This window comes from Myotis nattereri, assembly GCF_964212035.1.
Source record: "Myotis nattereri genome assembly, chromosome: 16".
Lineage (NCBI taxonomy): Eukaryota > Metazoa > Chordata > Mammalia > Chiroptera > Vespertilionidae > Myotis > Myotis nattereri.
This window is the reverse complement of record NC_138091.1, coordinates 40,001,353-40,029,253: the sequence shown is the minus strand read 5'-3', so window position 1 is coordinate 40,029,253 and position 27,901 is coordinate 40,001,353. Positions and strand designations below refer to the sequence as shown.

The 27,901-nt window shown below is 56.2% G+C and overlaps 1 protein-coding gene across 2 annotated transcripts in view; it reads right to left on the bottom strand.

Moving 5' to 3' along the window:
• AXIN2 (axin 2) overlaps nt 1-22,227 on the bottom strand; it is a gene marked incomplete at its 5' end in the record, with an annotated part of 28,708 nt that extends 6,481 nt beyond the window's left edge. Inside the window, 7 exons of one of the 2 annotated variants that reach the window (XM_081109908.1) lie at nt 271-504; nt 812-988; nt 1,208-1,713; nt 1,804-1,944; nt 4,291-4,393; nt 12,599-12,739; nt 21,299-22,113. In XM_081109908.1, the coding sequence (XP_080966034.1) occupies nt 271-504; nt 812-988; nt 1,208-1,713; nt 1,804-1,944; nt 4,291-4,393; nt 12,599-12,739; nt 21,299-22,113 (2,117 nt within the window). Of the gene's footprint in view, nt 1-270; nt 505-811; nt 989-1,207; nt 1,714-1,803; nt 1,945-4,290; nt 4,394-12,598; nt 12,740-21,298 lie in introns of both variants that reach the window. The other variant, XM_081109909.1, reaches the window with a different exon arrangement.
• Between the last annotated feature and the right edge of the window lie 5,674 nt (nt 22,228-27,901).

The window sequence follows — 27,901 nt, the reverse complement described above, 5'->3', positions numbered from 1 at the left end:
AGGCCGCAGAGGCCCCACAGGCTCAGTCATGGCTTCTCATTTGCTCATCGGACCAGGCTTACATGATCCGGGTAAGGAATGGGATTTGTAAGGAATGACTGCACGACTTGCCTCACAGATCCCGGTTAGCTTTCCAGGACGAATGAAACTTAAGGCAACCATTTCTAGAAGCTGGAGAGGACAATGTGATGCGGCCAGAAAATGGCCCTTCCCTTGGCCATAGGCCAGGTCTCTACGTCCACGCCCTCCACCCCCAGCGCTTCCACTCACCGCTGCTTCGGGGGCTTGGACACCTCAGCCAGCCTGCGGCAGGCCTCCTCCAGCTGGGCCAGGGTGTTGGGAGGGGCCAGGGGGGGCATCGCAGGGTCCTGGGTAAACAGGTGGGCGCGGGCGGCGGCGCGGGAGTGCCCGCTGCTGCCCCCCCACAGGTGGTGCCGGCTGGCTCGCTCGGCGGGGGGCACACGGACGGACTCCAGCGGGGAGGCCTTTTTTGTGCTTTGGGCACTGAACAAAAAGGGAGGAGAAAGCAGAAGGAAAAAGAAATTGGGTTAGAAAAACTGGAAAATGTGACTTCAAGAGCAACTTCTCTATTCTGCCTTCAGAGAGAGAAGAAAAAATAACTACCATAACACGGACAGGGGGCGTTGCCAAAACATGGCATTTTTGTGGTCTGCTCAGGCCAACGCTTAATATTAAGATGGCAGGAGCAAACAGTTACATTTGCTTCCGGCCGACGGCAAAAATAGCCAACCCCACCATACCTCCGGACTGCCCGGCCCTCTGGGGGTGGCGCCGGCGGCGGCGTGTTTACCTATGGGGCCTGGGCTTGCTCGGCCGCTCGGTCTCCAGCATCCACTGCCAGACATCCTGCGACCTGTCTCCGTCCTCCCTGGGCAGCTGCAGCCCGGCTCCTTCCCTGGCGGCCGGGGCTGGGCCGGGCTGGGCGGCTCTGCCACTGCGCCTGGGCAGGGTGCTGCCTCGGCTGCCGCTGCAGGGAACCAACAACCACACCCCTTACCTCTCTGGGACGCCCCCGCGGGGCAGATGGGACAGTGGGGGGCGAGATGCACCTGTTCCCCCTGCCTCCCTACCCTGTGCCCCGCTTCCTGGAAGCAAAATGCCCAGTGACCTCTGACCTCACCCCACACCTGCCCAGGACTGTGGTTGGGAGAAGCCCCACTGGGACAGCCCACTCCCGAACACTTACCCGAACTGCTCGGCAGGCCCGGGCTCCGGAGCCTTGGGGTGGCTTTTGCACTTGGGGTAGCAGTAATACTCGGGGCCCCCGGGACAGAAGCAGCGCACCCGCTGTGCGGCCTCCGCCTCCATCTCCTCCTTGGTCTTGGGGACGGCGTGGTGGTGGATGTAGTGGTGGTGGACGTGCTTCGTGGTCTGCTTGGTCACGAAGCCCTTGGCCCCGAGGAGGGGGCAGCCGGCTGGCGAGGCGGCGGGGGGCAGCTTGCCCCCGGGGGGGAGCAGGGGGTGGTAGAGCGGCTGGTGATGGTGGTGGTCGGGGGAGTGGGAGCGGGGGCTGGAGCGGCCCACGCCGGGGGACTGGCAGCCCGGGGTCTTGAGGACCCTGGACAGGTGGTCGTCCAGAATCGTCTGCGGGTCCTCTTCGTAGCTGCCGGAGGGCAGGAGGGAGAGGGGGTGCTGGGGGGGCGCCCCCTCCCGCAGGCCCAGCACGAGCTCGGACCCCTCCTTCTCTTCATCCTGGAAGGGAAGGCAGCAGAGGGGGGCCGTGAGCAGGGGGGACCCAGGCACGCATGAGGGCCGGGCGGGGCGGGGCGGGGCCGGCACTACCTCGCGCATCTGCTGCAGCCGCTCCTCCAGGCTGTGCCGACTCGCCAGCTCCAGCTGCAGTTTCTCCAGCCTGGAGATCAGCTCGGCCGCGAAGGCGGCGGGGTCCACGGGGGTCATCTCCTTGGGCAGGCGGTGGGTTCTCTACGGGGTGCAGGGAGAGAGACGGGCACATTGAGCCGGCTGGGCGCGCGGTGCCCGTGGTGGCCGCGCCGGAGCTGCCCGGGCTGGCGATGTGCTCGGCGGCTCCAGGTCCGGGCAGAGCGCGGCCGGGCTGCCGGGGAGCTTTATGTGCCGGCGCCGTGGCCTCATGGAGCGCCATGGTCCCCACCAGCGTTTGCCTTGGGCAGGAGCAGTTGGTCGCACTCCGAGAGGCCCCGCTTGTTCTCTCTGTAGTACAACCAGCCCATCAGTAGCTACTCTGAAGTCGAAAATCTTCAAAGACTGTTGTCAAACATCAAAAAAAAGGAGGCAGCCTCTGAGGTGGGGAGGGGAGAGAGCCCAACTCAAGGAATAAAAAGTAGAGTCTAAACAGAAAGGGAGTTGGAAATTTAAAAAAATAAGATTGGAAGGGAGGTGGGGGGGAGGCAGAGGGAGGGAAGAAAGGGAGTCACGCGGCCGGATCAGAAGGAGCGGTAATTTATTTCCTGGCCGCACACTGCGCACCTTTGAGGCGGTGTTGTCTCAACACTGTCCTAGATCTGCCTGCTTCCCCCGCCCCCTCCCCAGCTCTTTGTACAGAAAATGAAGAAAGCTGCTGCGGGCTAGTAGCAGAACACTGCTGAGTTTGGCTGCCTGAAGCTGCTCTATCAAGGGAAAGGGAGCATCTCCAAATCAAGTGCGGAATATAAAAAGGCACCGAGCTCGCCTGCCAAAAGCAGCAAACAGAGAGAACCCCCACAGCCGCCCGGCTTTCTCTCCTCCTGTCATCTCGCCCACCCTCCTCCCGCCCACCTCCTCCCCGGAGTCCTGCCTCCTTCCTCATTTCCCTCTTGCTTTGCCCTTTTCTTTGGGGTGCGGTGGGGGCAGCAGAAGGCCAACGTGGGCAGGCCAGCCTTCTCCCTGGCAGATGGGTGGGCCTCGCCTGGTGACCGTTTAGCTGCAGACCCTGCTGAAGGGACAGAAACCCTGCCCCCCTCGGTAGGAGATGGCTCTTCTCACACAGGCAGGCTCCGTGCAGCCCCTCTCCCCCACCACGGGGCTGCCTCCTGGAGAACTTGGTCTGCACCCCAGGACAGAAGCGTCTAACTTACAAGCCAGGGTGTTAGAAGTTTCCTTTATTAATACACATAGACCCCTGCCCTGTCAAAAAATGTTTATATCATCAATACTGTTGTATTTGGGGGGTAGAGCTACTGAGGAGGGAGATGCTGGAGGTCCCCAGAAAAGCAATCTTAATGTGCTAATTTTAGGACAAGCTCAGTCTGCCCCGGACTGTGCAAGGCTTCAGAACGAGCTGCTCTGGCTACAATCTGTGCACTGATGCAACACAGGAGTAGCAATTCCAAGTGTTAATTTTCCAAATGCAACATAACCCATGGACCGATTGGATTCTCGGGAAGGATTCGTGAACACAGATGCTGCTCTAAACTGGGCACTCTCCCCCCCCGCCCCCGACCCCAGGGGTGGCACCCTTGCCACCTGCACCTCAGAGCACTGCCAGAAGCACAGCTCCTGAAATGCACAGGGGCACGTGCTGGCTGCCCTCCAGGACACGGAAAGAGAAGGGAGGCACAGAGGGGCCCTTCATGCCATGCTGGCCTCTCATCGCAACCGCAGGAAGAAGCTGTTTGCCACCCTCGCTGCCAACTCGTCACTCATTCGGCAGCATTAGGTGCAGAGCCTACGGCAGGGACTGAGCCGCGTGCTGGGGTTGGAAACAGACAAGTTCTATCGCTGCCCTCCAGGGCCTCAGGCCAGCAGGAGAAATGGCCAAGTCAATAGATACATGGATGATGGAAACGACTGAGCCATGCCGTCAACACAAGAATGTCCTAGGGATGAAATTTTCCTCCCACAGGAAGCAGATTCCTTGAGCCTCCTTTTCCTCATTCATTCATCCATTCAATCGATCAATCAACAAGCACCTATCATGTGCCAGGCACTGTTCGTTTCTGGGAGCAGGGAGGCTAAGAAGAGACAAAACTCCCTGCCCTCAGGATGCTCCCACTGAGGTGGGACCAAGGAGACGCGTGGACGATCTGCTATCAAGTCCTGGTTTCCCAGAGGAACTGCTTTGGTTTCTTTCTCGTAGAGAATTTTCTTTTATGAACGAGAAGATGGGAGGGTTCAGGAGGGTCATGTCAAGCTCCCCTCTGCTCAGCATCACAACCCAACAAACCAATGTAAGCACTCCTTGCTGGTCTTGCCTCCCCACCCTGTTCCCAGCAGGCCCAGCACTGCCCCTCCTACTATCTCTATGCCCCTCCTCCTCCCACCCCTTTTCTTCCTGGCTGAAAACAGTTACCTCCCCCTCTAGGCTATACTCACCGGGAAATGAGGTAGAGACACTTGGCCATTGGCCTTCACGCTGCGATGCATTTCTCTCTGGAGCTGTTTCTTACTCCCCACGCGGTAAGGAGGGATTCCATCTCTAAGGGAAGGGAAAAGACAGAACCCGCAGGCTCACGAGATGCTGTCAGCATCAGGAAGCTCAGATCCCACCGAGGACGGGGCCACACACCTCCCCGAGTGCACCCTGCCCCAGGGCCACGGCTATCCCTGCGGGAAAGTCATCCACCATCACACTGCCAAACCACTGCCCATCAACCATCTCTGGAAATGGCTCCCTCTCGGATTCAGGATCCCCGACTTGGAAAGAGGGTGGTAAGCGCTTCTCTCGGGCTGTTCTCACAGAACTGGGTTCCACTCCAGTCAGCCCAGCCAGAATGAAGACGCTTCATTTTACAGGTGCCCGAAGCAGGAGATCCTAAGACCCTTTTGGTCGTCCCAACAATCTGTTGCCACCACAACACACTACCCCGAATCGGGAAACCAGGTGTGCCTTTTGGCGCGTACCAGGGCCAGGCCAGGCGTTAGTGAAGCTGCGCAACTCTCCGACCTCACCCTCCCAGGCGTTTCCAAATGTCTTCCTCGTACAAATCGCCAGCAGGGTAACCTCGGGCTTTTCCCTTCCCTCAGCTCCAATCCCAACCAACCAAGTCTCAGAGACATGACCAAGGTGGGCATAGAGGCAAAGCCCCTAGTCTGTGGCATTCTGTGCAGTTCATTCCAGTATCTGAGTACCTACTATGTGCCAAACCTCGTTCGAGGGACTGGGCAAACGAGCAGGGGAAATGCAGAGGACGGCCTATGAAGCGTTATCCTAATGGGTGCCCAGGCAATAAACAAAAATAAAAACGCAAAACCTGTATATGTCAGAGGTGGTAATTACCACGATGAAACACGGCAGGAAATGGGGAGAAAGGACCACTGGGCGGGGGGGGGGGGGTAAGGGGGGGGCAGGGTGTTGCAATTTCAGCCCTGGCCCCCACCACTTACTGCTCACTGGCTGTGGGCATGCCAGGTGGTTCACGGGGAAGTGTATTGTCAACGATGTCCTGGCAAAGGCCCGAATGAAGGCAGCACGGGCCCCTACGTCCTTCCTCGTGGTATTTGAAAAACACGGGTGGAAGAGGTAAGAAACGCCTGCACTCGGGACTCCGGCTAGTCTCCACCAGAAACACAACCTGACGTGGCTGTGGCTTTTTAGAAGAGAACTTGATTCTTGAGAGCAGCCGAATGGTCAAGGGGGTACAACTTTCCCCTCACTGTCCCTCCCGGAGCTGAAAGCCTCATGGTCACACAGCACCCCCCTGCATCACCCTTGGAGGCTGGCAGCATTGCAATGAGGGGTCTGGCTGTTCCCTTTCCCTGGTGTTTTGTGCATGGGAGGGAGCAGTGGGTGGAACCAGCAGTGGGTGGAACCAGCAGTGCCTAAAAGGACGCAGGAGGGAGCCAGCGGCTGACCTCTGGCCCCTGGTCTGCGAGGCCCTAGGATTCCAGTGGCTGCGCTTTCCGGAAGTCTGCTGATCGAGGCTGGACAGGGCCTCGGCGGGGATGATACCGGGGATGATACGGGGCACAGATCAGTGATCTGCTAGCCAAACCTGGCTGAGAAGCACATGAAGGATCATCGTATCGAGGTGCAGGGCAGAAGGAGAGCAGGATCTAAAGGCCTTAGACACACTGAGTCCTGTCCCAGGGCAAGGGCAAGGGCAAGGGCAAGGGCAAGGGCAAGGGCAAGGCCCAGGGCAGAGGCAGCAAGCGCTGGGGGAAGCGGCAGCCACTTGCCAGCACAGGTCAGGTCGCCCAGTCTCCTGCTCATGAGGCTGGGGACTGGACGGGGCCCTGGAGGATAAAGGGTCCAAGTGCAGAAGCTTAGTGCCCACCTGGAGCTTATGTACCGACACTCAATGTTCTCACCTTGGGAAGGGAGAGAACCCCGGGCTCTCCAGGGCATACCGAGTGAGCAGAAAACCAGGTGATGGGTTCCAACCAAGGCTGCTGGCCCCCCACACTGAGTTCCTACTGGGGGTCAGACGTTCCTAACATAGAGCCCAACTCCGTTTCCACAAAACCCCAACTCCACCACATTAGATGATCAGCGTCACAGTCAGCAGCGGGCAGTCCATGGATTGGAGCCCAAGCCGCTGCGGGCTCCAGAGCAGGTGTCTCAACCACCTACACCTTCCTCGACTGGGGAGGCAAAGCTCCTGACTGAACATAGGGGTGCATTATATGCTGAAGGGACCCATGGGAGACCTGGTGAACATTCTGGAAAGTCCTCTCCCACCACTTGATACTCACTGGCTAGGGGGCATGCCAGGTGAATCTCCTGGTCGCTAACCTAAACCCCTGTGGGGTAAGGGTGGGTAGTGGAGGGCCCACAACTTGGGGTTCATGCTGGTCTAACCATCTCCTGCTGCCTCAGGGCTGCAAGGCCCGGTCCTTGCCTTTCTCTTGGCCAGCAACCCTTTTCTGGGATTTAAGAGGGTGGATGTCTCTGCTTTAGGCCTCTTCCCGACAATCTTGGGGGCCAGGAGTCAAGCACCCCATGACCCCACTGTGACCCGCCCATCTCCGCCAAGATTCTGTCCTCTAGTAGTCTTTTCTCCTTCCCAGACGTAAATCAGTGGTCAGGCTTTCTGACCTTTGTCTTTTCCCATATGAGGTAGAAAGAAAAGAGAATTGGGGAACATAAGTATGGGGGTGAGAGGAAGCAGTTCACTGGCCCATTTGAAGGCCAAAGGAACAAATGATCAAATGATGGTTTTTAAGCACTGCCTCAACCAACCCCCACCCCCCCCCCCACACACACACACACAACACCATCAGCACCCCCATCCCACCACCACCACCACCACCAGCACCACCAGCACCCCCATCCCACCACCACCACCACCACCACCACCAGCACCACCAGCAGCCCCATCCCACCACCACCACCACCACCACCACCAGCACCACCAGCAGCCCCATCCCACCACCACCACCACCACCACCACCAGCACCACCAGCACCCCCATCCCACCACCACCACCACCACCACCAGCACCACCAGCACCCCCATCCCACCACCACCACCACCACCACCACCACCACCACCAGCACCCCCATCCCACCACCAGCACCCCCATCCCACCACCACCACCACCACCACCACCACCTGCACCCCCATCCCCCAGGGCAGCTGATGGAACCAAGTGCAGGAAAAGGGAGATTTCAACTCTGAGGCTCCAAGAGGCCTGACAGGCGCCTGCAAGGAAATATGGCTCTAATTCTCCCCTCGCCAAGCATCTTCTTCCAAAACAGCCCCTCATTCCAGAAGGGGGCCTCTCTCCTTTTTATTCGGGCTCTAAAGTCTATGATCAGCTTCCTGGCTGCTCAGAACTGCGAGCTGAAGCCGTGCGCCGGTCCCTACACGGCCTCCTTTCATTACGGACATGTGAGCTAACGAGCCGCTGCCGGGCCCAGAAGGGCCCAGCTGTTTCTGGGAGCACCGGGTTTGAAGTGTGGACTCCATTTAGCTGCCATTTAAGCCAAGCCAATTAGCTTAGCCTTTTGACTCCGCGGTGGTGCCCGGCCTAACCTGAATGTCGTTTTCCGGGGACTTTGAAAGCGGCTCCCGCGCTCAGGCGTCCACGCTCAGTTCCATTTGGCAGCCTCTCAGAGGGCCTCTGATCACAGCCAACATCAAAAGCCCGGTTTGTAAGATAAGGTAATATTTGAAGTTCACACGGAGGCTTTCACTGGTGTCCAAAGTAAACCCATAAATAAGATATAGGGAAATAAAAATAAATAAATAAAACGACCCGCGCCGCCCTCTGTGTGTGACGCGAGGGAAGCGTCCTGCACTGATTTGGGGACACCCGGGGCGGACACAGCCTTCAAGTCCAGCTGCTGCACGTGGCACACACGATGCCTGCCACCTAACACAGGGCACACCTGGGGGACAGGGACCTGCTGCTGCTGAGGTCTCCAGCCTCTGGCTTCCTCCTCCTAGGCCTCAGGCCCGGGAATGCCCAGCGCACCGCCGCCGCCCCCCCCCCCCCCCCGACTCCAAAGACGGGGCTTGGGACTTGGCTGGGAATCTGGCAGCTAACTTTCAAAAAAAGAAAAAGAAAAAGAAAAAAATGTTAAAGCCATTTCTTCCGAGAATGTGGGTTTCAGAGTAATAGGCTCATAAAAGGGCCTTCTCAGAGGCCTCTCAGGACCCCCCGTCCCAGCCATCCTTAACAGGGCGTTTTACTTGGCGGGAAAACAGAAGCCAGCCATGGTTTCTTTAAATCCCCGCCCGCACCGGACCTCCAGGCCCCGCTGCCCCTGGAATAAGCAAGTGCAGGCTGGCCCTGCCCACCTTCCACCCAGGCCCCTGCAAAGGCCCCGGGACTTCATTGGTTCTATCGCCAATGAGACGATGGCCTCCCCGGGCTTGTGTCTAATGAACTCCAACCTTCTGGAGTCTATTGAAGGCCGGCCGTGACCCCCTCGACCCCTCCTCAGTCACCTCCCCTCCTCAGCTCCCAGCAGGACAGCCGCCCCCTCCCCGCCCGAGCCGGCCATTGTGGCCAGGAGAAACAGCCAGGGCCTTTTCATGCTTTATGGGGCGCTCCTATTCACTTGTTCAAGGAAATTTCAAAGGGCCTGCTACCCTCTTATCCCCTCTAAGCTTCCCCGGATGAACAATGGGCTGAAAGCGATTCAGTTCGGCTTTTCATCCCCCGCACACTTTATTCCTCGCTCGCCACTCTCATGTGCGCCAGGCCCACAATTGGCAGAGCTCTGAGGAGGGGTCCGATCCCAGCCCTGGGAATCCTGGGTGACCCGCCCGACACTGGGCAGATCACATGCACTCAGGGCACTCCAAGTCCGCTGGGCAGGAGCGCGGGGAGGGCCCCGGGGACGCCCAGTGCCTGGCAGCTTGACACCCACAGAAACGTCTAAGCCCAAACACTCAGCCCATCTGATGGGCTCTGGAGACCCCTCTGTCCCCTACTCTGGGCAGCAGCAGGCGAGCCCCTGGACGAACCACTCCCGAGAGAGGATGCCCACTCCCGGCTGGCACAGGAAGGCCCAGCGGGTCCAGCTGTCGCGGCCCCATCGGATACCCGCCCACTTGGCTGGGAGGAGGCACGCACCCAGCGCTGGGCCCCCAGGTCTCCGGCCCTCCCAGGCACCTGCTCTTGAGGCTGGCATCCTGGTTTCCTCACCCCCAAGCCCACGCAACTTCACCCTACGCGGGATCCCCGAGGTCCTGCCAGTGGGGGCCCAAGGGAATGTCCTGTGCCCAGAGAGAAAGCCACTAAGTGAGGGCTCTGCCTCCGTGTGAAGTGGACCTCACTGGCCACACTCTACCTTCTGCCCAGTATGAAGTGGACCTCACTGGCCACACTCTACCTTCTGCCCAGAACAACTGGCTCGCAAAGGCCACCTGTCTGATCCCACGAGAGGAGAGGCTCTCCCGGCTCCAGGCCCGCAAGTTCTTTAGCTAAAGGGGGGACGGGGGGCGGAGGGGGAGCTTTAAAGTCACCTCTGTAAATACAGTGAGGAAGGTTTTCTTTTGGGAAGGGGATGAAAAAAGAGGGGTAACGGGGGAGGGTGCGGGGGAGAAGCTAGAACTTGCTCCCCGTCTCCCCCTCCCTCCAACCCATTAAAAAAGCAGCAGTGTGGGTGATCACTAATAAATAAAAAGAAAAAGAAACTCAAAGTGGCTCAAAGGTCTCATTACCCACCAGTCCTAATAACACATCTCACGTGGGAAATGTGGGTGCGTGGGGAAAGCGGGAGAGGCAAAGGGCAGGGGCCGGTGTCTGGCCTGGAGCGGAGTCCGGTCCTGCCACAAGAAGCTATGGCAGCGTGGGCCTTACTTCCACCTGTCAGTCACAGGACGGCCTACCTTCCCGATCGGGTCTTGTGAGGCTCAACCACGTATGGGGACCACGTCCCCAGTTATCTCATCATGAAGCCAGAGGAACACGGCGATGGGGGTGGAAATGAAATAAATGCAGGCAAAGACCAGCAAGCCGGCCAGAACCGTCTCTAAGGAAACTAAACAGAAGCCTTCCGCAAACTACCTTTGACTTTGCAGTCACTCAAGGCCCTCATTCAAATCCGACTTAACCTATTTCACATAATGCTTCCACTCCCGCGCAACCCACAAACCACAAAAGCTCAAGGAGTAATGCTACCAGTAGCAAGCACAGAACGGCAGCAAACAAACAAACATACAGCAGGCAGGGTGACCAGAAAAAGGAAAACTCACTTTGAAAATGGGAGGGGGTCTTGACCAGTGTTGCTCAGTGGTTGAGCATCGACCTATGGTCACCGTGGTGGGCAAACTGCGGCTCATGAGCCACATGCGGCTCTTTGGCCCCTTGAGTGTGGCTCTTCCTAAGCCTTAGGAGTACCCTAATTAAGTTAATAACAATGTACCTACCTATATAGTTTAAGTTTAAAAAATTTGGCTCTCAAAAGAAATTTCAATCGTTGTACTGTTGATATTTGGCTCTGTTGACTAATGAGTTTGCCAACCACTGGTCTAGGACAGTGGTTCTCAACCTTGGCTGCACATTAGAATCACCTGGGAATCTTTTTAAAATCCTAATTACAGGGCACATGCCTGGGTTGCAGGTTCGTTCCCCATTTGGGGGCATTCAAGAGACAGCCAATCAATGATTCTCACTGATGTTTCGATCTCTCCCTCTCCCTTCCTCTGTGAAGTCAATAAAATGTACATTAAAAAAAAGTAAATGGGGGGGCACAATACCACGTGTAGGGGCAGATAGCCTGATATAACCTTATAATCTATGAGATAATACAACGTAGTACAAAAACAGATTTTGATATTAATTATTTGGATCAAGAAATAAATTATGCCTACCTAATACTATTCCATAAAGACAGAGTAAAAATGTATTAAGAACTATGTCCATCAAAGGATCATTTTTCTCAACATGGATATTTAAGGAGTTCAGTCTGACTTATTTCTGTGGAACTCCTCCACGTTGGAGGAAAGATGCGTACCCTTACTTATTGCTTCTCAAGGCAAAACTGCTATTCTTTTATTAAAGTAGGATGCTTCATCTTAAGGATTTCTCCCTTTACCACCAGGGGAATCTGAGGTGACACAATAAAAGCCACCAGGATTTTAATCAACAGCAGAGTCCCAAACCAGCCTCATCAACTTTCCTTCTAACTAGTTCCATGCCAGAGACCAAGCAACAGGACACTGGCCAATAAAAACCATATAATCTCAAACAAACTGGAAGAACAGGCAGCCCGGTTTTTAGGAAGGTAAAAGGAACACACTCTAAGTACGCCAGAACTCACACAGCTCAATGGGTTTGCCTTTTAAAACTGCTCCCTGAGCTGGAGAAGGTCCTACTCAAAACATTTGTGGGAAAGCCTTCGAAGAGCATGTCCAGAATGGTGGTTCTCGACCGGTGCTGGGTGAAAACTCTTGAGGAAGTTCTGCCCAAGCCCAGGCTCTCCCTCCAGCCTCCGGCATCAGAATCCCAAGGGATGGCAGGAGATGGGGATACCCAGCCCACCGCACCCGCCCCCCCCCCACACACACACACACACTGGAATTCACATAGAATGTATGCTGTTCGCCTCCATGCATGACCACAAATGACCTAAAGCTCAAAGCATGACCCTGCCCGCTGCCCTGCCGACCTCAGCAGACCACCCTGATGACTTGCATGGCTTTCAGAAATCAAAGCCATCCATCTGCAAAACAGCCAAGACCAGGCTCGACTTTGGAGGGAACCCAGACTTGGGTAGACCCCCACCCGACACAGAGCAGGAATCCACCGAGACTTATTCAGTTGAACGATGCCCATGTGAGCACATTCATGAGGGAAACTGACACTTTTGGACTCACACCTTCCATGCCTTTTCCTTCAAAAACAATGAACTAAACACAAACCCTTTTGACGCCACCCTGCCCCCCACCTGTTGGTTCTATAGAACCTGGCTTTCAAGGCCAACCCAGCACTTGTGCCCACAGGGAAGGCAGGCAAAATGACAACCAAAAGATGTGTGGTCACACTCAAATGTATAGATCTCAACCTTCCATACGTTACCATAGTTTTCTTCTGTGAAGGTACCACCCAACCTTCCCTTCAAGGCTCGAAGCTTACCACCACCCCACCTGCCATGGCACCCTCCTCAACCACCAAACACATGCCCACAGCTGGGATCTGCAAAGCCAGGTGAGGATGGCTGAGGACTCTGGCCAGCCGATCCTGTGAATCGCATGCCAGGCATGTGATGGGGACGCCAGAATACTTACACGCTACTGTCCGTCATGGACATGGAGTCGTCAGTCAGTGCGTCGCTGGATATCTCACTGTCGTTGGCACTGGTGGCTGGTGCAAAGACGTAGCCGGAACCTACGTGGTACGGGTTAACAGGATCGCTCCTCTTAAAGGACCTGCAGGGAAAGTACGACAGCGGTGCGTCACGGATGCTCAGCAGGAACCCAGGTAGCCAGGTGGCCCCAGGACGAGTGCACAATCCCACGATCCATTCAATGGCAACCTGCTGCCCAGGGCCGGCTGCTCTCTGGGCAGAAAGCAGGGGCTTATAAGACACTGATTGGCCCTGGCGAGAAAACAGGCTGGGTTCCTCTGCCCCCAGAGGAAGGTCTGCCTGGGGATGGAGGACCCCAGAGGCAGCCAGGGGATCCTAGCAAGTTCTACGTACACACATATGGGAAGGAACAGGACTCTGGTCTTGGAGGGGAGGCTATGGAATAGAAGAGGGGAGTAAGTGAGGGGAGATGGGATGTCTTCCCCCTCCCTGTCCCCTGTCCAAGCTAGCCCCAGGGGCATACAATGTCAGGGTCCTAAGGTATCTTAATAAGTTTCCTCCGTAGCTGTTAGCATAGTTCTGAGATGCAACCACTTAGAGGCCTGGCATGACCTTCACATTTCAGCTTTGGGGCCAGCGAGCTGGACAGATGGCACAGAAAAGTTTCAGACAATGTTTAGGACTTGCACCCCATCCACAGCTGGGCCTCTGCTCTGTGTGTCCCCTGCATCCTCCCTCCCACCCCTGCTCTTCATTCTCCCAGGCTGGCTAAGGCCGGTGGGATTAAAATGAGCAGCACAGCTGTTTCAAAGGAGGGTCCAGGCCCCTCCTCCGGTGTCTCCCCCTGTTGTTTCAGTGGCCTCTGCCGCTCCATTTTGCCCTCTTGATCTCCTCCCTGAACAACCAGCATGTCTGCCTCCTGCTGGGTCGTATTCCTCTTGTGTCACCAGCGAGGGACTTATGTGGGGTGGGGAGGGGTGGGGGGGGGGGGGAGACAGGGGCCCCGGTGGTCTTGGGGCTGCAGGAAGGGCCTGTGAAGCCTGAAGTTGCAAGCAGCCTCGTTTACAAAGACGGGCATGCTCCACGGGCCCACCAAGTCATGCCAACGACAAAGAAACCAACTGGAGGGGAACAGAGGGCTCAGAGACAGAACCGACCCCATCGGGCCACTGGGACCCCATCGGGCCACTGCGACCCCATCGGGCCACTGGGACCCCATCAGGCCACTGCGACCCCATCAGGCCACTGCGACCCCATCGGGCCACTGTGACTGGTCTTATAACGATGGCCTGGGGTTGGCAGATGCAAGGCCATGAAAGGCCAAGGCAGTCTTATGCTTGTGTGCACTGAGCTCCCACTCACCAACGATGTGTTCGGCACCGCATTGGACTGTGGGTGTACCCAGCCCCGGTCTCTGGTCGCCTGGTACCCATGGCCTGGTAAGGGTGTCACCATATGTGGGGAGAGAGTGGGCACCACAAGGGAGGTAGACGGTGTAATTCCAGGCCCATGAAGAGGAGCACACCTTTCTACTCACCTCATTTAATCCTCATGGCCACCTGGGGGAGGCGCTGAGCCCTGTGCCCATGGCGGTCTCACAAGTACAGCAGCCTGGCCTGGACCACAGAGCTGGTACCAGTGGGCATGGGATTGGTTTGTTTGGTGCTCTCTCAACCTCTCTTTTGCTTCCTGATACAAAGACTAGCCTCAACATTTAAAAAACTCCAGAATAAGAGGCCGTATGAGTGACCTGGTAGAGGTCATCCTGGTAGAGCTACCGGGACGTTTCTAGCTGGAGGGTGATGGAAACAAGGTGAACCCTGGTGGGTGAACAGGAATTCGAGGAGATGCCACCCAGGATGGGGGAAGCAAAAAGTAGTTAGAAAGTCCCCCCCAGCCCAGCTGGCGTGCCTCAGTGGTTGAACATCGACCTCTGAACCAGGAGGTCATGGTCTGATTCTCAGTCAGGGCACATGCCCAGGTTTTGGGCTTGATCCCCAGGAGGGGGCGTGCAGGAGGCAGCCAATCGATGATTCTCTCTCATCATTGATGTTTCTCTCGCTCTCTCCCTCTCCCTTCCGCTCTCTGAAATATATATATATATATTCATTCCTGCCCAGACTGGAGAGGAAGTGGGTGGAGCTAGTTGAGTCAGGAAGGGGCAGGGAGAGGAGAGGGCTTGGGGTTTTCCCAGCAGCATGGGTGACAGAGAGGGTGCACCAGGGTGGACTGGAAGGAGGGGGGGGTGGGGGGGCAGGGAGCTGCTGCCACAATTTGGTACAAGAGCTGAACCGGGGCAGGTGCCGGACAGACCGAATGGGATAGAGGAGGAGGAGGAGGAGGAGGACGGCCCCTGCCTCTAAGGGGCTTGCACCCTTGTAGCAGGAGTGACAGCACTAACAAGGTAAGTCACATTCGGAGTCGTAACATTTTGGAGTCAGAATGAACCTTAGACATTATCTAAACCAACCCCCTCAGTTTAGAAATGTTGATAAAAACCAAGAGCTGCCATTGGTTGAGTACTTAGTATGGGTGGGGTCTTTGTTCTTGTCTTTGATGTTTATCGAGCATCTGCTGCCCAATCATCTTTCATCCTCACAAACATCCAAGAAATAATGGAAACCCAGGTGGAACCCCACAGCCTTCTGGGAGGCCACCAGGCTGGAGACTGGGCCATGTGGAACCCACAGCTGGACTCCCTGAGAAGCTCGGCTGGCAGGCACCTTGATTCCTTCTTCCTTCTACCGAACTAGACGGGAACATAAAGCCAGATCTTAGAGATGTTATGCAGATGCAGAATCAGCTGGAAAGGGCAAAGGGGGAACACTGCAATGGAACCTATCCAATACCTTGGGCCCAGTGACCTTGAACAGTCACTTGCATGCTCTGGCCCTGTTCCCATATCTGTGAAGGGCGAGAAATCTTACTCCCCCCCAGGATTCTTTATGACAATTAAAAAGCAATCGGTATTTCTGAAGAAGAGAAGGAATGAGGTGTGATTCAGTGAAAACAGTCCCCTAGTCAGCAAGGGAACTAAAGAAGAAGAGAATGGTCCTGTTTGGCATCAAAGGCAAAACGAGAGGAAATGGGCTTACAGGCTTCGTAAGTCAGAGAGAGGAGAGCACTTTACTTTCTAAGGGTCCACGTGGGCCCGCGAAGTGGATGGGGGCAGGTTATGGAATTGCCCAAGTCTTTAAAGTCGCCCAGAGTGCCCCACTACCTGGGGTGCTTGGCTGGGGCTACTGCTCAAAGCGAGATGGACAAGATAACTTCTCCAGGATCCCTCCCCGTCTTCGGGAGCACAGAAATAAGTAAGCGTTGGAAGCCCTTGATGGGGAACAGAAATCAAGAGGCTGAGAGCTGGTGCGAGCTTAGCGCCCACGCAGCTGGGCGACCACAGGCAAGCCACAGCCCCCGTGGGCGTGGGGCATCCGCCTCTGACGAGCACAGTGCAAACACCGCCAGCTGCGTGAAGTTCTCACACCCTCTGCAAGGCCCGAGAAGGGCACTGTAACTGGGGGGGAATCGGTTTAATTCTCCACAAAACCAAGAGCCAACATAAACAGAGAGCTCTGTGGCTCTTTTTCCCTCTGTGGTATTTATCACGACTTATAATTACTTACACAGCATTGGCGTGTTTTCACACTGAATGCACGCTCTGAGCAACTAGACTGGAAGCTCCATGAGGGCCAGGACCCATCCGACTTCCTCACGTGTGTCTCCCCAAAGCTGAGCGTACGCTTGTGACATGGGGCAGAAGCACAAAACCTTGTTGAACCTCCTTAAAATATCTGGGTCCATCCGATGGGCTGCTGACAAGTTTTGTTTTTTCTTTTTAGTCGAAAGGCAAAGTACAAGATCAAAACAGCCTTAAATAGCATCCAAACACCCTTTCTACCACTTCAGTGTTGCTATCTTTATGGTGTTAACATATCAACAACGTCCCAAATGTAAGGGTTATAATTCAACTTCCACAGGGAGAAAATGACTCAACAGGCATCCCTCCTCCTCCCGCCCCAAACAAAAAAGGCACCTCGCTCAGATCCCATGTGTGCTCCCAGCTTTGCCCTCCTTGAACACATGGATCCCAAAATAAACGCGTCTCCCTTTGCTTCCAAAATAGAGGGCTCCTGTGTGACCAGTCATTACACACAGAATACACTGCTCTTAGCTCAGCTGACTGCAATGAAGTGTTTGAACTTTCCTACAATCATAACAAGATCAGGCAGAGAGGAAGAAGGCAGGTTGTGAGGGAGACAAACTCAATTTTTAAGAACCTCAATTTTTAAGAACCAAACTTGGTCAAAAATCACCAGATAATGAAAAAAAAAAATGAATTAAAGCTGTTTTCTTGTGATTACTTAACACACACACACACACACACACACACACACACACAACGGAAAGAAACTCGGCCATGCTACAGTAATTGTACCCAGATGCTTTGATTATTTCTTCAGGGCTGTTGTGCTCCCAGTTGCTGGCAGGATTTTAAATTCCTAGGGTGAGTGGAGGCCCATGGTACACATTTTGCACTGGGTGGACCAAGTTTGCAACGTCCATGTGCACAGGGCTTTCGGCTGTCAGGTGGCGGAGGATCCTGGGGTCGTCCTCCCTGGGGAAGGATGTGCTGCTCCATCTATTCTCATCCCTTATCTGGATGAGATGCTGCAGGCCCATACCCCTCCCCAAGCACCAGGGCAAACGCTCTACAGAGAACACAGCAGAACGGACCTGCGGGGCCTCCTTCTGGGCCCCCTCTCAAAACAATGCGACTTTAAAAAAAATGACTTGCTTCTAAGGCTGTGTGTTTAGGGCTTCCAGAAGCCCTGTGACAATTTACTCCCACAGTCACTGTCCAAAAGGAAACACTGTTTGTGGCCAGCACAGTCTAAGGCAGGGGTGGGCAAACTTTTTGACTCGAGGGCCACAATGGGTTCTTAAACTGGACCGGAGGGCCGGAACAAAAGCATGGATGGAGTGTTTGTGTGAACTAATATAAATTCAAAGTAAACTTTTTTTTTTTTTTTTTAGTTTTATTCACTTCAAACGGGCCGGATCCAGCCCGCGGGCCGTAGTTTGCCCACGGCTGGTCTAAGGCCACATCAGGGGGCATTCGGTGGGGGCCGGGCACTCGGGAGCCTGGGGCACTTGGGCCCTGAGAACACCGGCAAACTTTTACCGTGGGGTGTCTTAGCAAACTGCCCTCCCCAGGGCTTCCACCCTAATTGTGGCCTACTGCTTCCAGCATATCTTTCCTATGGCATCATTTTCTTTGATAATTGAAGCCAAGCTTGATTCCAATGGCTTCGCACAAAAACGGGCCTCATCAGCGAGTTCTTTCAGAGAACAGGAGGCACTTGGAGCCAGCAGAGGGCCATCTGCTGGGCCAGGCTTATTTTAAGTGAGGCCAGAGCAGAGGGTCCAATGAGAGACAGATGAGACGCGCCATGGGCAGGGACACACAAGGGCCAGTGCAGAGAGGAAGGATGCAGGGAGGGCTCTGTGCGCCCCACACTGTCTTCTCCTTCCGAAAATAAATGCTGGGCCCAGCTCCTAATCCCACAGCCCCCTTCACACACACCTCGCCACTCTGTGTGTGTTTATGTGCCGGCCTTTTTACACGTGCTTCTACCAACAGGTCACTCTTGCTCTAGGTTATTTATAGAGACCATCAAAAGCCCAGGCCTCCCACTCAACCACTGGCAAACCAGAGTCCTTCCCTCTGAGGGTAATTCCTGCTCTTCCGTTCCAACTATTTATATTAAACCTGACACCAAATCAGTAAGGACACAAACAAGTCATTAAAAATGACGCTCCTCTGAGGGCCCAGGGTAAACACGGGGCCTGGAAGACCAGCCAGTGCTCTGGGCATCCAGCTGCCAGACTGGGCTTCACCAGCTGACGAAGGGAGAGCCTCCGCCGGACTCATTTACTTCTGTTTCATTCATTTCACTCACTTAATAAAAGCCTGTCCCATAGGTCAGGTACCTTGTCGATGAGTGAGTGAATTAGGAGGGAGACTTAAAGAATTAGCTAGGATCCCTACACCCCAAGAACCAGCTGCAAAGACGGACTTCAGTTCAACAGGTAGAGAAAGCTGAGGCACGCTTGGGGGAACACGCTAACGCAGCGGTTCTCAACCTGTGGGTCGCGACCCCTTTGGGGGTCAAACGACCCTTTCACAGGGGTCGCCCAAGACCATCGGAAAACACATATATAATTACATATTGTTTTTGTGATTAATCACTATGCTTTAATTATGTTCAATTTGTCACAATGAAATTGGGGGTCACCACAACATGAGGAACTGTATTAAAGGGTCGCGGCATTAGGAAGGTTGAGAACCACTGCTCTGACGCGTTACAGTGACTATGGGCTAGAACCCAGGAGTCACTCTTTGAAAGTGGTATCTTAACCTGATTGCCCTTTGCACATACCCAGTGGTTATCATTATTAAATTACACTAATTACAACACTTTATACAGACATCTGTTCAAAACATCCTACTAGCAACCTATGACATAAACAGAAAGGATGGTGCCCACTCATTTTATGGATGGCGCATGGGGTTCAGAAAGGCTTAAACCCAGGTAGTGAGTGGTAGACAGAGTCAGGACCCAGTCCTGTCAATAATCTGGGACACCTCCAAACACACCGCTGTACACTTGAATGTCTTGCATGTTAAAACGAAATTTGGATATGGCTTAAATTCTCTTTGACAACGCCCACCTAAGATACCTGGGCTTCGTGAAGTCCCGGTACAATATTTCATTCCGACCCAACAGTGGGGAAAAGCCTAGTATGGAAAGTCAAGAGGCCAATGAAAAGGTGCCACCTGTGGAGTGGTGATGCCCACGGCTCACAGCCACGGAAAACATGGCGACACAAAGGATCAAAAAGTTCCACAAGAGTAACCTCCCAAAAGTTTAATCCTGGTGCAACCCTGGTTGAGGCCCGTGGCAGGAGGAGGGGCACCCCAGCGCTGGGTCTACTGCCCCCCCACGGAGGGGAGGGGTCACGGCGGGGTCCTGCCTCCCAGTGCCTTCTTACTGATGACATCCAAAACCACACACAGTGCTTTTACAAAGGTGACACTCGGGGCCCTGACACAGAGGCCCCCTGCCAGAGGCCCCAGGGGAAGCAGCCGCCTTACCACAGGCCTTAGGGAGCCCAGCGGCCACTGCCAAACCGGAGAGCGATGAGACCAGAGGAGGTTTACTCCATGTTCACTTAATTAAATGGGGCAGTCGCAGCAGGTGCCCAGGGACTGCCCAGCCCAGAGGCCAGAACCAGTATCTTCCTTCAAAGCCACCCGAAACCATAAGCTTATTGATGCAGAAACAACTTCAGGTGATCCTCTGCTTCTTTGCAAAAGCCCATCGGTTCCACTTAGGTGTAGACCAGATGTCTATGAATGGCTCCCAAGGATATAAGAGCGCCCCCTGGTGGTTGGAGAACAAGCCCATCCCCTCCCTGAGAAGTCAACTGTCTTGGCGTGCGGTCCCCTAAATCATCTCCGTTCCTAGGTTCAGACCTAGCTGCTCTGCCCCTTCTGCTGTTGCTGCTGGTGGTGACTGGAGGCCCTCCCCTTGAGAGACAGGGCCATCTCCACAGTCTTTAACACCTGAAGAAATACACCATGGCTAGCAAGGCAAGCCTTTCAGCCAGCAATCAAGTACCCACCCCCCTTCCCTTGCATGCCATAAGCAACAACCTAGAATTAAGAAGCTCGTTCTCTTTTTGAATATTCGGAAGGGGAGGGAGGGAGAGAAGCAGAAAAACTCATGCTCACAGGAGGTCTGAAGTTGCCTTGGACGGTCAAGAATCTTAAGACTTGGCCATTCTGTAAAGGACTGTTTGTCTTTGAAGCCTCAAAAAGGGAAAGTTCTCCAGGGCCCCAGTCTTTGCTGGCCCAGACCTCTGCTCCATCAACACTGAGCAACAACATAATCAGCGGCGGTCTGCCTCCGGGTGCACGCACTGAAAACCCACATTCACGCACCAGCAGACTCCGACGTTAAGGGTCCTTCGTCTGGGGCAGCCACAGGGCTTTCCCTCGTGAGAAGAGTTTCTTGCCGGGCAGAGACCTAATTCTACAAACAGACCCAATTGCTGGCTCTTATCTTCACATAAAAGTTCAAAAGATCCCACTTACCCCACATCCAATGGGTACACACATTATTTCCTGTGTCTCCACCACAACCCAGCTGGCTCCCTAGCCACATTAATTCCACTCTCTACTGATTGGTGGTGAATGACCCCTTCCAAAACTGGTGCTTACTGTATTTGGTGACTCAGCGGCATCAAAAGCTGTTGTTAAGCTGCTGTTTCTTTCTCTCTCTCTCTCTCTCTCCCCCCTCCCCTCCCCTCTTCCCACCCCCACCCCTGTTTCTAAGATTGGCCCAGGAAACTGAGTAACCCGCATTAATGAATATGCTCACCAGTGTTTGAATTAGCACCGGCAGCCTGCAGGCACTTAGGTGTGTGGGGGCCCCCTCTCCCCCGCCCCCAACAACAAAAAGCAAGATCAAAGCATTCATGGCCAGGGATCTTGGCTCTCAACGGACCTTTGTCAGCCTCTGCAGCACATCCATCCAACCATCCACCCCACATAACTCAAAACATCTGCAAAATCCATGCCATCCGCCACCCACCCCTCCACCCCTGCCAGTCTTACCTGTATCCATTTTCGACCGTTTCCGCGGACCTCACGCTAGCGGTCGCCCTCAGAGTTTTGCTGGACAAGCCAACCACAGTGGGTGAAAGTTTGCACTTGAAGTCAGCACAAGTCCACTCCTCTTCTTCGTTCAAGGTGGGGAGATAGCCACACACGACCTTTAGGCTCCCCAGTCCCCCGTTGCTCATATAAGCTGTGTTTTCTCCCCCACTCCTCACATATTCGAGGTATATATCAGAAGTCAAAAACATCTGGTAGGCATTTTCCTCCATCACCGACTGGATCTCGGTCTGCGCCTGGTCAAACATGATGGAATCAATCTGTTGCTTCTTGATGCCATCTCTTATGTAAGTCTTGGTGGCGGGTTTCAGCTGCTTGGAGACAATGCTGTTGTTCTCGATGTACCTTTTGTAGATCGCTTTGGCTACGCGTAAAGTTTTGGTATCCTTCAGGTTCATCTGCCTGAATCCATTGCAGGCAAACCAGAAGTCTAAAGTATCCACGCATTTCTCCCTCTCCAGGAAAGTCCGGAAGAGATAAGCACCGTCTTGATCGCCCAACAAGGAGTGTAAGGACTTGGTCCACCTGGTCAGAGGGGAATCCGGAGATGCCCGTCCCTCCGGTTCCCCCAACCCATCCTCATTCCGCCGGGTGTTGGAGGAGACCGGCATGGGTTTGGTGGCCTGGCCCTTCCCCACCGCGGGCTGGCAGCGTGGGGTCTCCCCTTCTTCCCCCGGAACCGGGGGCCGGGGAGCATCCTCCCTGAAGCTGCTGCTGGGGTCTGGCAGGCGAGTAACCAACACAGCACTACTCATGGTGAGCCAGCTCTTCTCACTGAGTTTGGGAATTGTTTTCTTCCTCCAGTTCCTCTCAGCGATCAGCGTGGTCTCTCTTTCTCTCTCGAGTCAGCAGGGGCTCATCTGAGCCTCCTTTCTGGGAAGAAAAGGAAGGGGGGAGGGTAGGGAGAGAAAAGGGTATTGATCTAATCAAAACCAGATCTACCCAACATCAAAGCAAGAAAGTAAACAGGCTTTTCAACTCCTCAAATTCAAATCAAGCAACCCAGCTATCAGCGAGGTGCTCATCTAAGGTATCAGACGCTTTTTCAAAGGCGAAATCTGAGCTCCCGGCACACTTGGGGGGTGGGGGGGTGGAGGGAGTTGATGGGGAAGGGGCGGGGAAAGGTAAAATGGGAGCAGGGAGGGTGGGGGGTGGGGGCGAAGAAGGGGCATGCGAGGTGTGAGACGTAACCTTCCCAAAAACCCACTGGCCCCAGCACGCAGGGCAGCCGGCCCGCGCCTCGCCGCTCCACTCCCTCCTCCCGCTCCCAGCATCAACTCCAAACACACGCACTCGGAGCCGAGCCGCAGGGCTGTGTGCAGGTGAAACCAATTTCGGTAAATTTCCCCACTCGGCTCTCCGCACAGATAACTCGAGCTCCAAACGTGCCCTTCCCCGGCATCTGGTTCCCATTCCCCCCACCCACCCCTTCCCTCTGCGCTCCCCCTTCCCTCTCCTTAAAAATTCAGATCTTCGACCGAGAAAGAATCCCGCCCAGCAAGGGGCGGCACGGGCTCCCGGACTCCTAGCTGGAAACCGCCTCCCTCCCAGCTGTAAAGTCCCTGCGCCCCCGCCTCCCGCCTAGAACAAGGCTCGGTCTACACCTCTGTCTCCCCCGCGCCCCCAAACCAGAAATCAACTCACTCCGACGAGACTTTGATCTTCAAACTTTGCGAGACAGAAGAGAAGCCTGGGGACCCACCACCCCGGCTCCCCCGCCTCCCAAGCCACCTCCCGGAGCCGCGAACCCTACAGAACCGGACCAGAAACTGTCTCACGCTACCACAGTCCACGCCAAGAATCCCAAACTCTACTGACCTCGATCAAGCCTGTCTCTTTTTTTCCCAAAGAAAAGTCTTATCTCACCAATAAACAAGCCGCTTTCCCCAGCACAGGAAGGATCAGACTAAGGAGGGCCGGGGCGGGCGGGGGCGTGGAGCGCGACCCTCGACGCGGGCCGGTCCTCCCGGCCCAGGGTGGGTGCGCGCGGTCCCCGGCTGGGGCCTCAGGGCCGCCGGGAGCACTGCGTGACCCCGGCGGAGGGGAGGTGGAGCGGCCCCCGTTACCTGGAAGACGAAGGCGGCCCGATGCCGGGCTCTCATCTCCGCCGAGCCCCCGGCCCGTCCCCCGGCCCAAATCCAACAGAACGCGTCCAGAGCCGTGGAGCGCGGGGCCGAAGCCCCGGGAGGCGCTCGCCAAACCCCGATCCCGGCGCGGGTCGGACCCCGGCGCCGCTGCTCGCTTTAGAAAAAGCACGGAAAGCAGAGCCTGTTCCAGAAATGGCGACGCGCGGAGTCCGTGTCTGTCCGCAAAGGGGCCGGGGCGGCCAGGGGCGCAGGGCCCGGGCGGGAGGAGAGGCGCGGGGGACGCGGGAGCCCAGGCTCGGGCCGCTCCAGCTCGCAGACTGAGTCTCGGCCAGCGCTCGGGGCTCCAAAGCGCGGACCAGTGGCTGGAGGGGAGGGGGGAGAGGCGGGAGGAGAGGAGGGGCACGGGGAGGGGGGGTGGCGAGGGGAGGGGGCGGAGGGGAGGGCAACTGGGGGGGCGCCGCCACCCTTTCATCTCACCTTCCAAAGCCCTGCACACGCACAACCCCACTCACATCCCATAACCACCACCACGATGCGCTCCCCGGGGGGCATCTGCGCCCTCTCCGCCCCGCCGCAGCCGCCACTTGCAGAAGTCTCTCCCCTGAGGCCCCCACCACCCCTCTGGGAAGGGGGCTCGCCCGCAGGGCGCTCGGGGCAGGCGGGCCAAGCCCCCAGGAGCGCTGGGCGCCGAGCCCGAAGCTCTCCTCCGCGCCCGCCCGGAGCGCGCCCCGAAATAGCCGGCCTGCCAACTTCAAAGGGCCGCCCGGCACATCAAAGCGCGCGGGCCGCCCGCAGCCCCTGCCTCCGCACTCACCATAGATCCCCGCGCGCGCTCCGCGGCGAGACCTCGCAAGCGCCCCGGGCAGGGCCCCGGCCCCGGCCCCCGGATCGGCTCGCAGCAGCCCCGGGCCCCCCCGGGCCGGTCCTGGCGTCGGGGAACATGGGGAGTCACGCGGCAGGGGAGGGGGGTGCGGGGAAACAATCCGGGATTAGAGCGAGATCCACCGGCCAGGGAGGGGAAGCGGCGGACCCCGCCGCCCCTTTTATGCAAAAGATCCGAGCGGGCCTCCGCCCCCGCCGCGGCCACCCCCGGCCCCTCCGGCCCCCGCCCGGCCCGGCTTTCAACACAGGTCCTGTTTCCAGCAGTCACTCCGCGCACCAAATGTCCTCCGGGCGCTTCCAACAAAAACTGCGCTGTGGATTTAACAGTGCACTTCAAAGGCGCGAGCCGAGCGCACGGTCCTGAAAGGGAGGTACGCGCCTCCGCGCCCCGGGCCGCCCTCCGCGCCCCCGCCACCCCTCCTGGGGGCCGGCCGGCCCGCACCGCCCCTCCCGGCCCGGTCTCCGGCCGGCCGGACCCCCTCCCGTCCCCGACGCGCGCAAGGAGGCTCGGCGCGACCTCGCCCCCTGTCCCGGGAGGGCTTTCTTTGAAGCAGCTTTGCTGGGGCCGCGCCTCCACCCCTACCTTTTACAGCAGGGCTTTGGGCCGGCGAGACGAGCGCCTCGGACGCCGGGCAGCCGCGAAATCCATGGCTCTGCCGGGCTATTTTTATTTCCAAGCGTTCAGGCTGTTACCGAGTTGCCAGGACCTTATCAAAGCGCAGCGGGCTCCAGCCGACTCCCCCGGGCCCGGCTTGGGGAGCCAGTGATCCCGCCGCGCCAATCACAGCGGCGCTCGGCCGGCCCGCGCCGCCCGCCTTAAAGGGGCAGCGCCCGGCGCCCGCCCGGGCTGGGCCGGGCCGAGCCCGCCCCTGCCGCCTGCTCCGCGCCCGCAGTAACCCGTTCCCCGCCCTCCTCCGCCCCCTGCCAGGCCCCGCCGCCCCAGGGGCGCTCTCAGCCTGAGTTTTGATTTTGCCTTTCAAGTTTTCTGGCCTCAGCCCTGGCTTCCTCCTCCCCACCCCCCCACCCCCCACCCCCTCTTGCTTGCCCTCGCCCTCCCAGCTGTGGAAAGCAACAGTTTATTGTAGCATTCTGGCCAACACAAGAACTGCAAGCAGGCAGGTTTTGTTTTTTTGTTTTTTTTTTCTATCATCAAACACTTTTGCACTTCTATTCAAGTTTTCCTGGGAATGTGGGCTTGGAGTGTCTTGTAAAGGAAATTCTAGACCTGCAAACGACCGGCCAAGTGTCACAGGGCGAACGCGGGCCTGCACTTAGAAGGCATGTGCATGCTGTGCTTGTGCGCGCGCGCGCGTGTGTGTGTGTGTGTGTGTGTGTGTGTGTGTGTGTGTGTTAGAACCACGGTGCGTGTGTTCGTGGCTGTGTGGATGGGGGTGTGAATCAGCCAGCACAGGCCTGGAAGCTGGAGATGGGGTCGGACACCTTGTTGGGAAGCATGCCTCAGTTCCCGAACATTTAACCCCAGCTCCCCAGCCTGGCCACCTCAGCGCGCCTGGCGCACACATCACCATCCTTCTGTGACAACTGCATACCCAACACTTTCTTGCGAGCGAGCATCCCCCATGAACCCATATGTTACATATTAAACAGACATGGAATGTCTTTTTCCCTTCCACCCGCAGTTGTGATGCATTAAAAACGCCTCACCCCACTGTCACCTTTGAATTCCTGCCCACATTCCCCCCGTGTTTATGAGGCAAGCCTTCTCTTCTCACTGAATGTAATGAGAAAATATGTCACAAACCTAGAACATTATTCATTCGCTCCTCTATTGTAACAGAATGACCCCTCATATGACAAGCTAATCATTAACTTTTCCTGCTCTTCAAAAACAAAGGTGTAACCCAATCTGTTCAAGAAATGCAAGGACGAGCCCAGCACCACCGGAGCTGTGGGAGGCTTTGGCTCTCCAACTCCACTCACTTTTTCTTTATTTACTTTCTTGTTGAACTTAAAGGATGACAAACGCTTTTCACTGCAGAGGTGCCTCTGGCCTGTCATGAGGCCTTCAGGACTTTGAAACATGCAGGAAGGATAGGACAAGAGACGATACACCATGCATGCTCTGCTGGAAAGGGGCAAGCTGCTGTGCCCCCCAACCCCAAACACCCCTACCTCACCCCCACCCATCGGGCTGTGACAAGGGACTAGGGTTCTTGTTCAGCCCCTGGGTGCCAAGGTGGTGGCATCCCTCTCTCTCCAGCACCTGCCTCTAAGTGTGTCCAGGGTCTGCCCCTCTGGGCTCACCTCCCCAGGCAGCCAGGCTGGCAAACACCCAGCAGTCCAGGCTACAGAATACAACCACCTCAGGGCACACTGGGAAGACCAGTCAGAGTGCTGGGCCCGATGACTCATCTTTGCCTGGGGGCACTGCTGGGTGTGAGGAAACTGGAAGCCAGTCTACTTCAGCTCGCTGGATCTAATAGCCTGGCCTTCCGGGAAGCTGGTATGCGGGACCTATGGCGAGGGCACGCCCACCCCCTTCAGCGGCCCCAGGAGAGCCAGAAGGAGCTGTCCCTGTGGTTGCAAGGGAGTCTTCGGGCCACAGAGGATGTTATTACAGGGGAAAAAAGTATAGACTGAAGGGGATGAATGGCCATAGAAGCGTCTATAATATAAACAGCAGCAGCATGTGTGTGTGTGTGTACATAACACACACGGGGGAGGGGAGATCAAAAAATCAAAACATCCAGAATCAAAATAAATCATGATCAGAAAGAGGAGGCTTTACAAAAGGAAGTGGGAACTTGGTCTCCATGGGTGGTTTTCCTCCCCTCCCAGCTGTCCCCACTGACCCTTCACTGCCCCTCAGCCAGCCCCAATCACCACGGCTCTGCCCCTCATTATCCTGGGGCTGGGGATTCAGGAGCAAGGCCTAGTTCGGATTAGACCTTCTCACTAATGACCCCCCTGAGAGCCTGGTTTCCAGAACAGGTGCTTGGTAATCTTGGGTCAGTGACTCCCCCTCCATCTCACCGCCGCCGCCCCCCCCCCGCCCCCTCCCCCCGCCCATGTCATATCTGGTGGTACGTGGCCCATCCGGCAGGAGGCTGAGCCAAGGGCTGGGAAGCCAGGAGCCCTCTGGAGCCTCCGGGTTTTTGACAACTTGTTGATAATATTTCTGGAGGAGAATTCAGAGTCCTCTGCTTATACCCAGCCCCTTTCTCAAGATAGCACAGTTTTCCATTTTCCCCTTCTCCCTGGCAGCAGGGGTATCATGTGACTTGTTGTAATCCTGCACGGTTGCCTGGAAACAGGAAAGCAAGGTGATGGATTTCTGCACATGCTCACTCTCCCCCCTCCTTTACAGAAAAGCCCTACAGAGGATAAACAGCCCACTTTGCCTAAGTGCAGACAAGTTTAATAAAGCAGAGGGTAATTCTTTTCTGAAATTATGTAGCGGGCTGAAATCCTAGAATCCCAGAAAACGAGGGCTTGGCGCTCCCTGAGAGGCATCTGGCCAGATCGCCAACCTTCCGTCAGCCCCACAAATACCCCCGTGGAGGGGAAGTCACACCAGCTGCGACCTCAGAGGAGCTCAGACCCGGGGACCTTG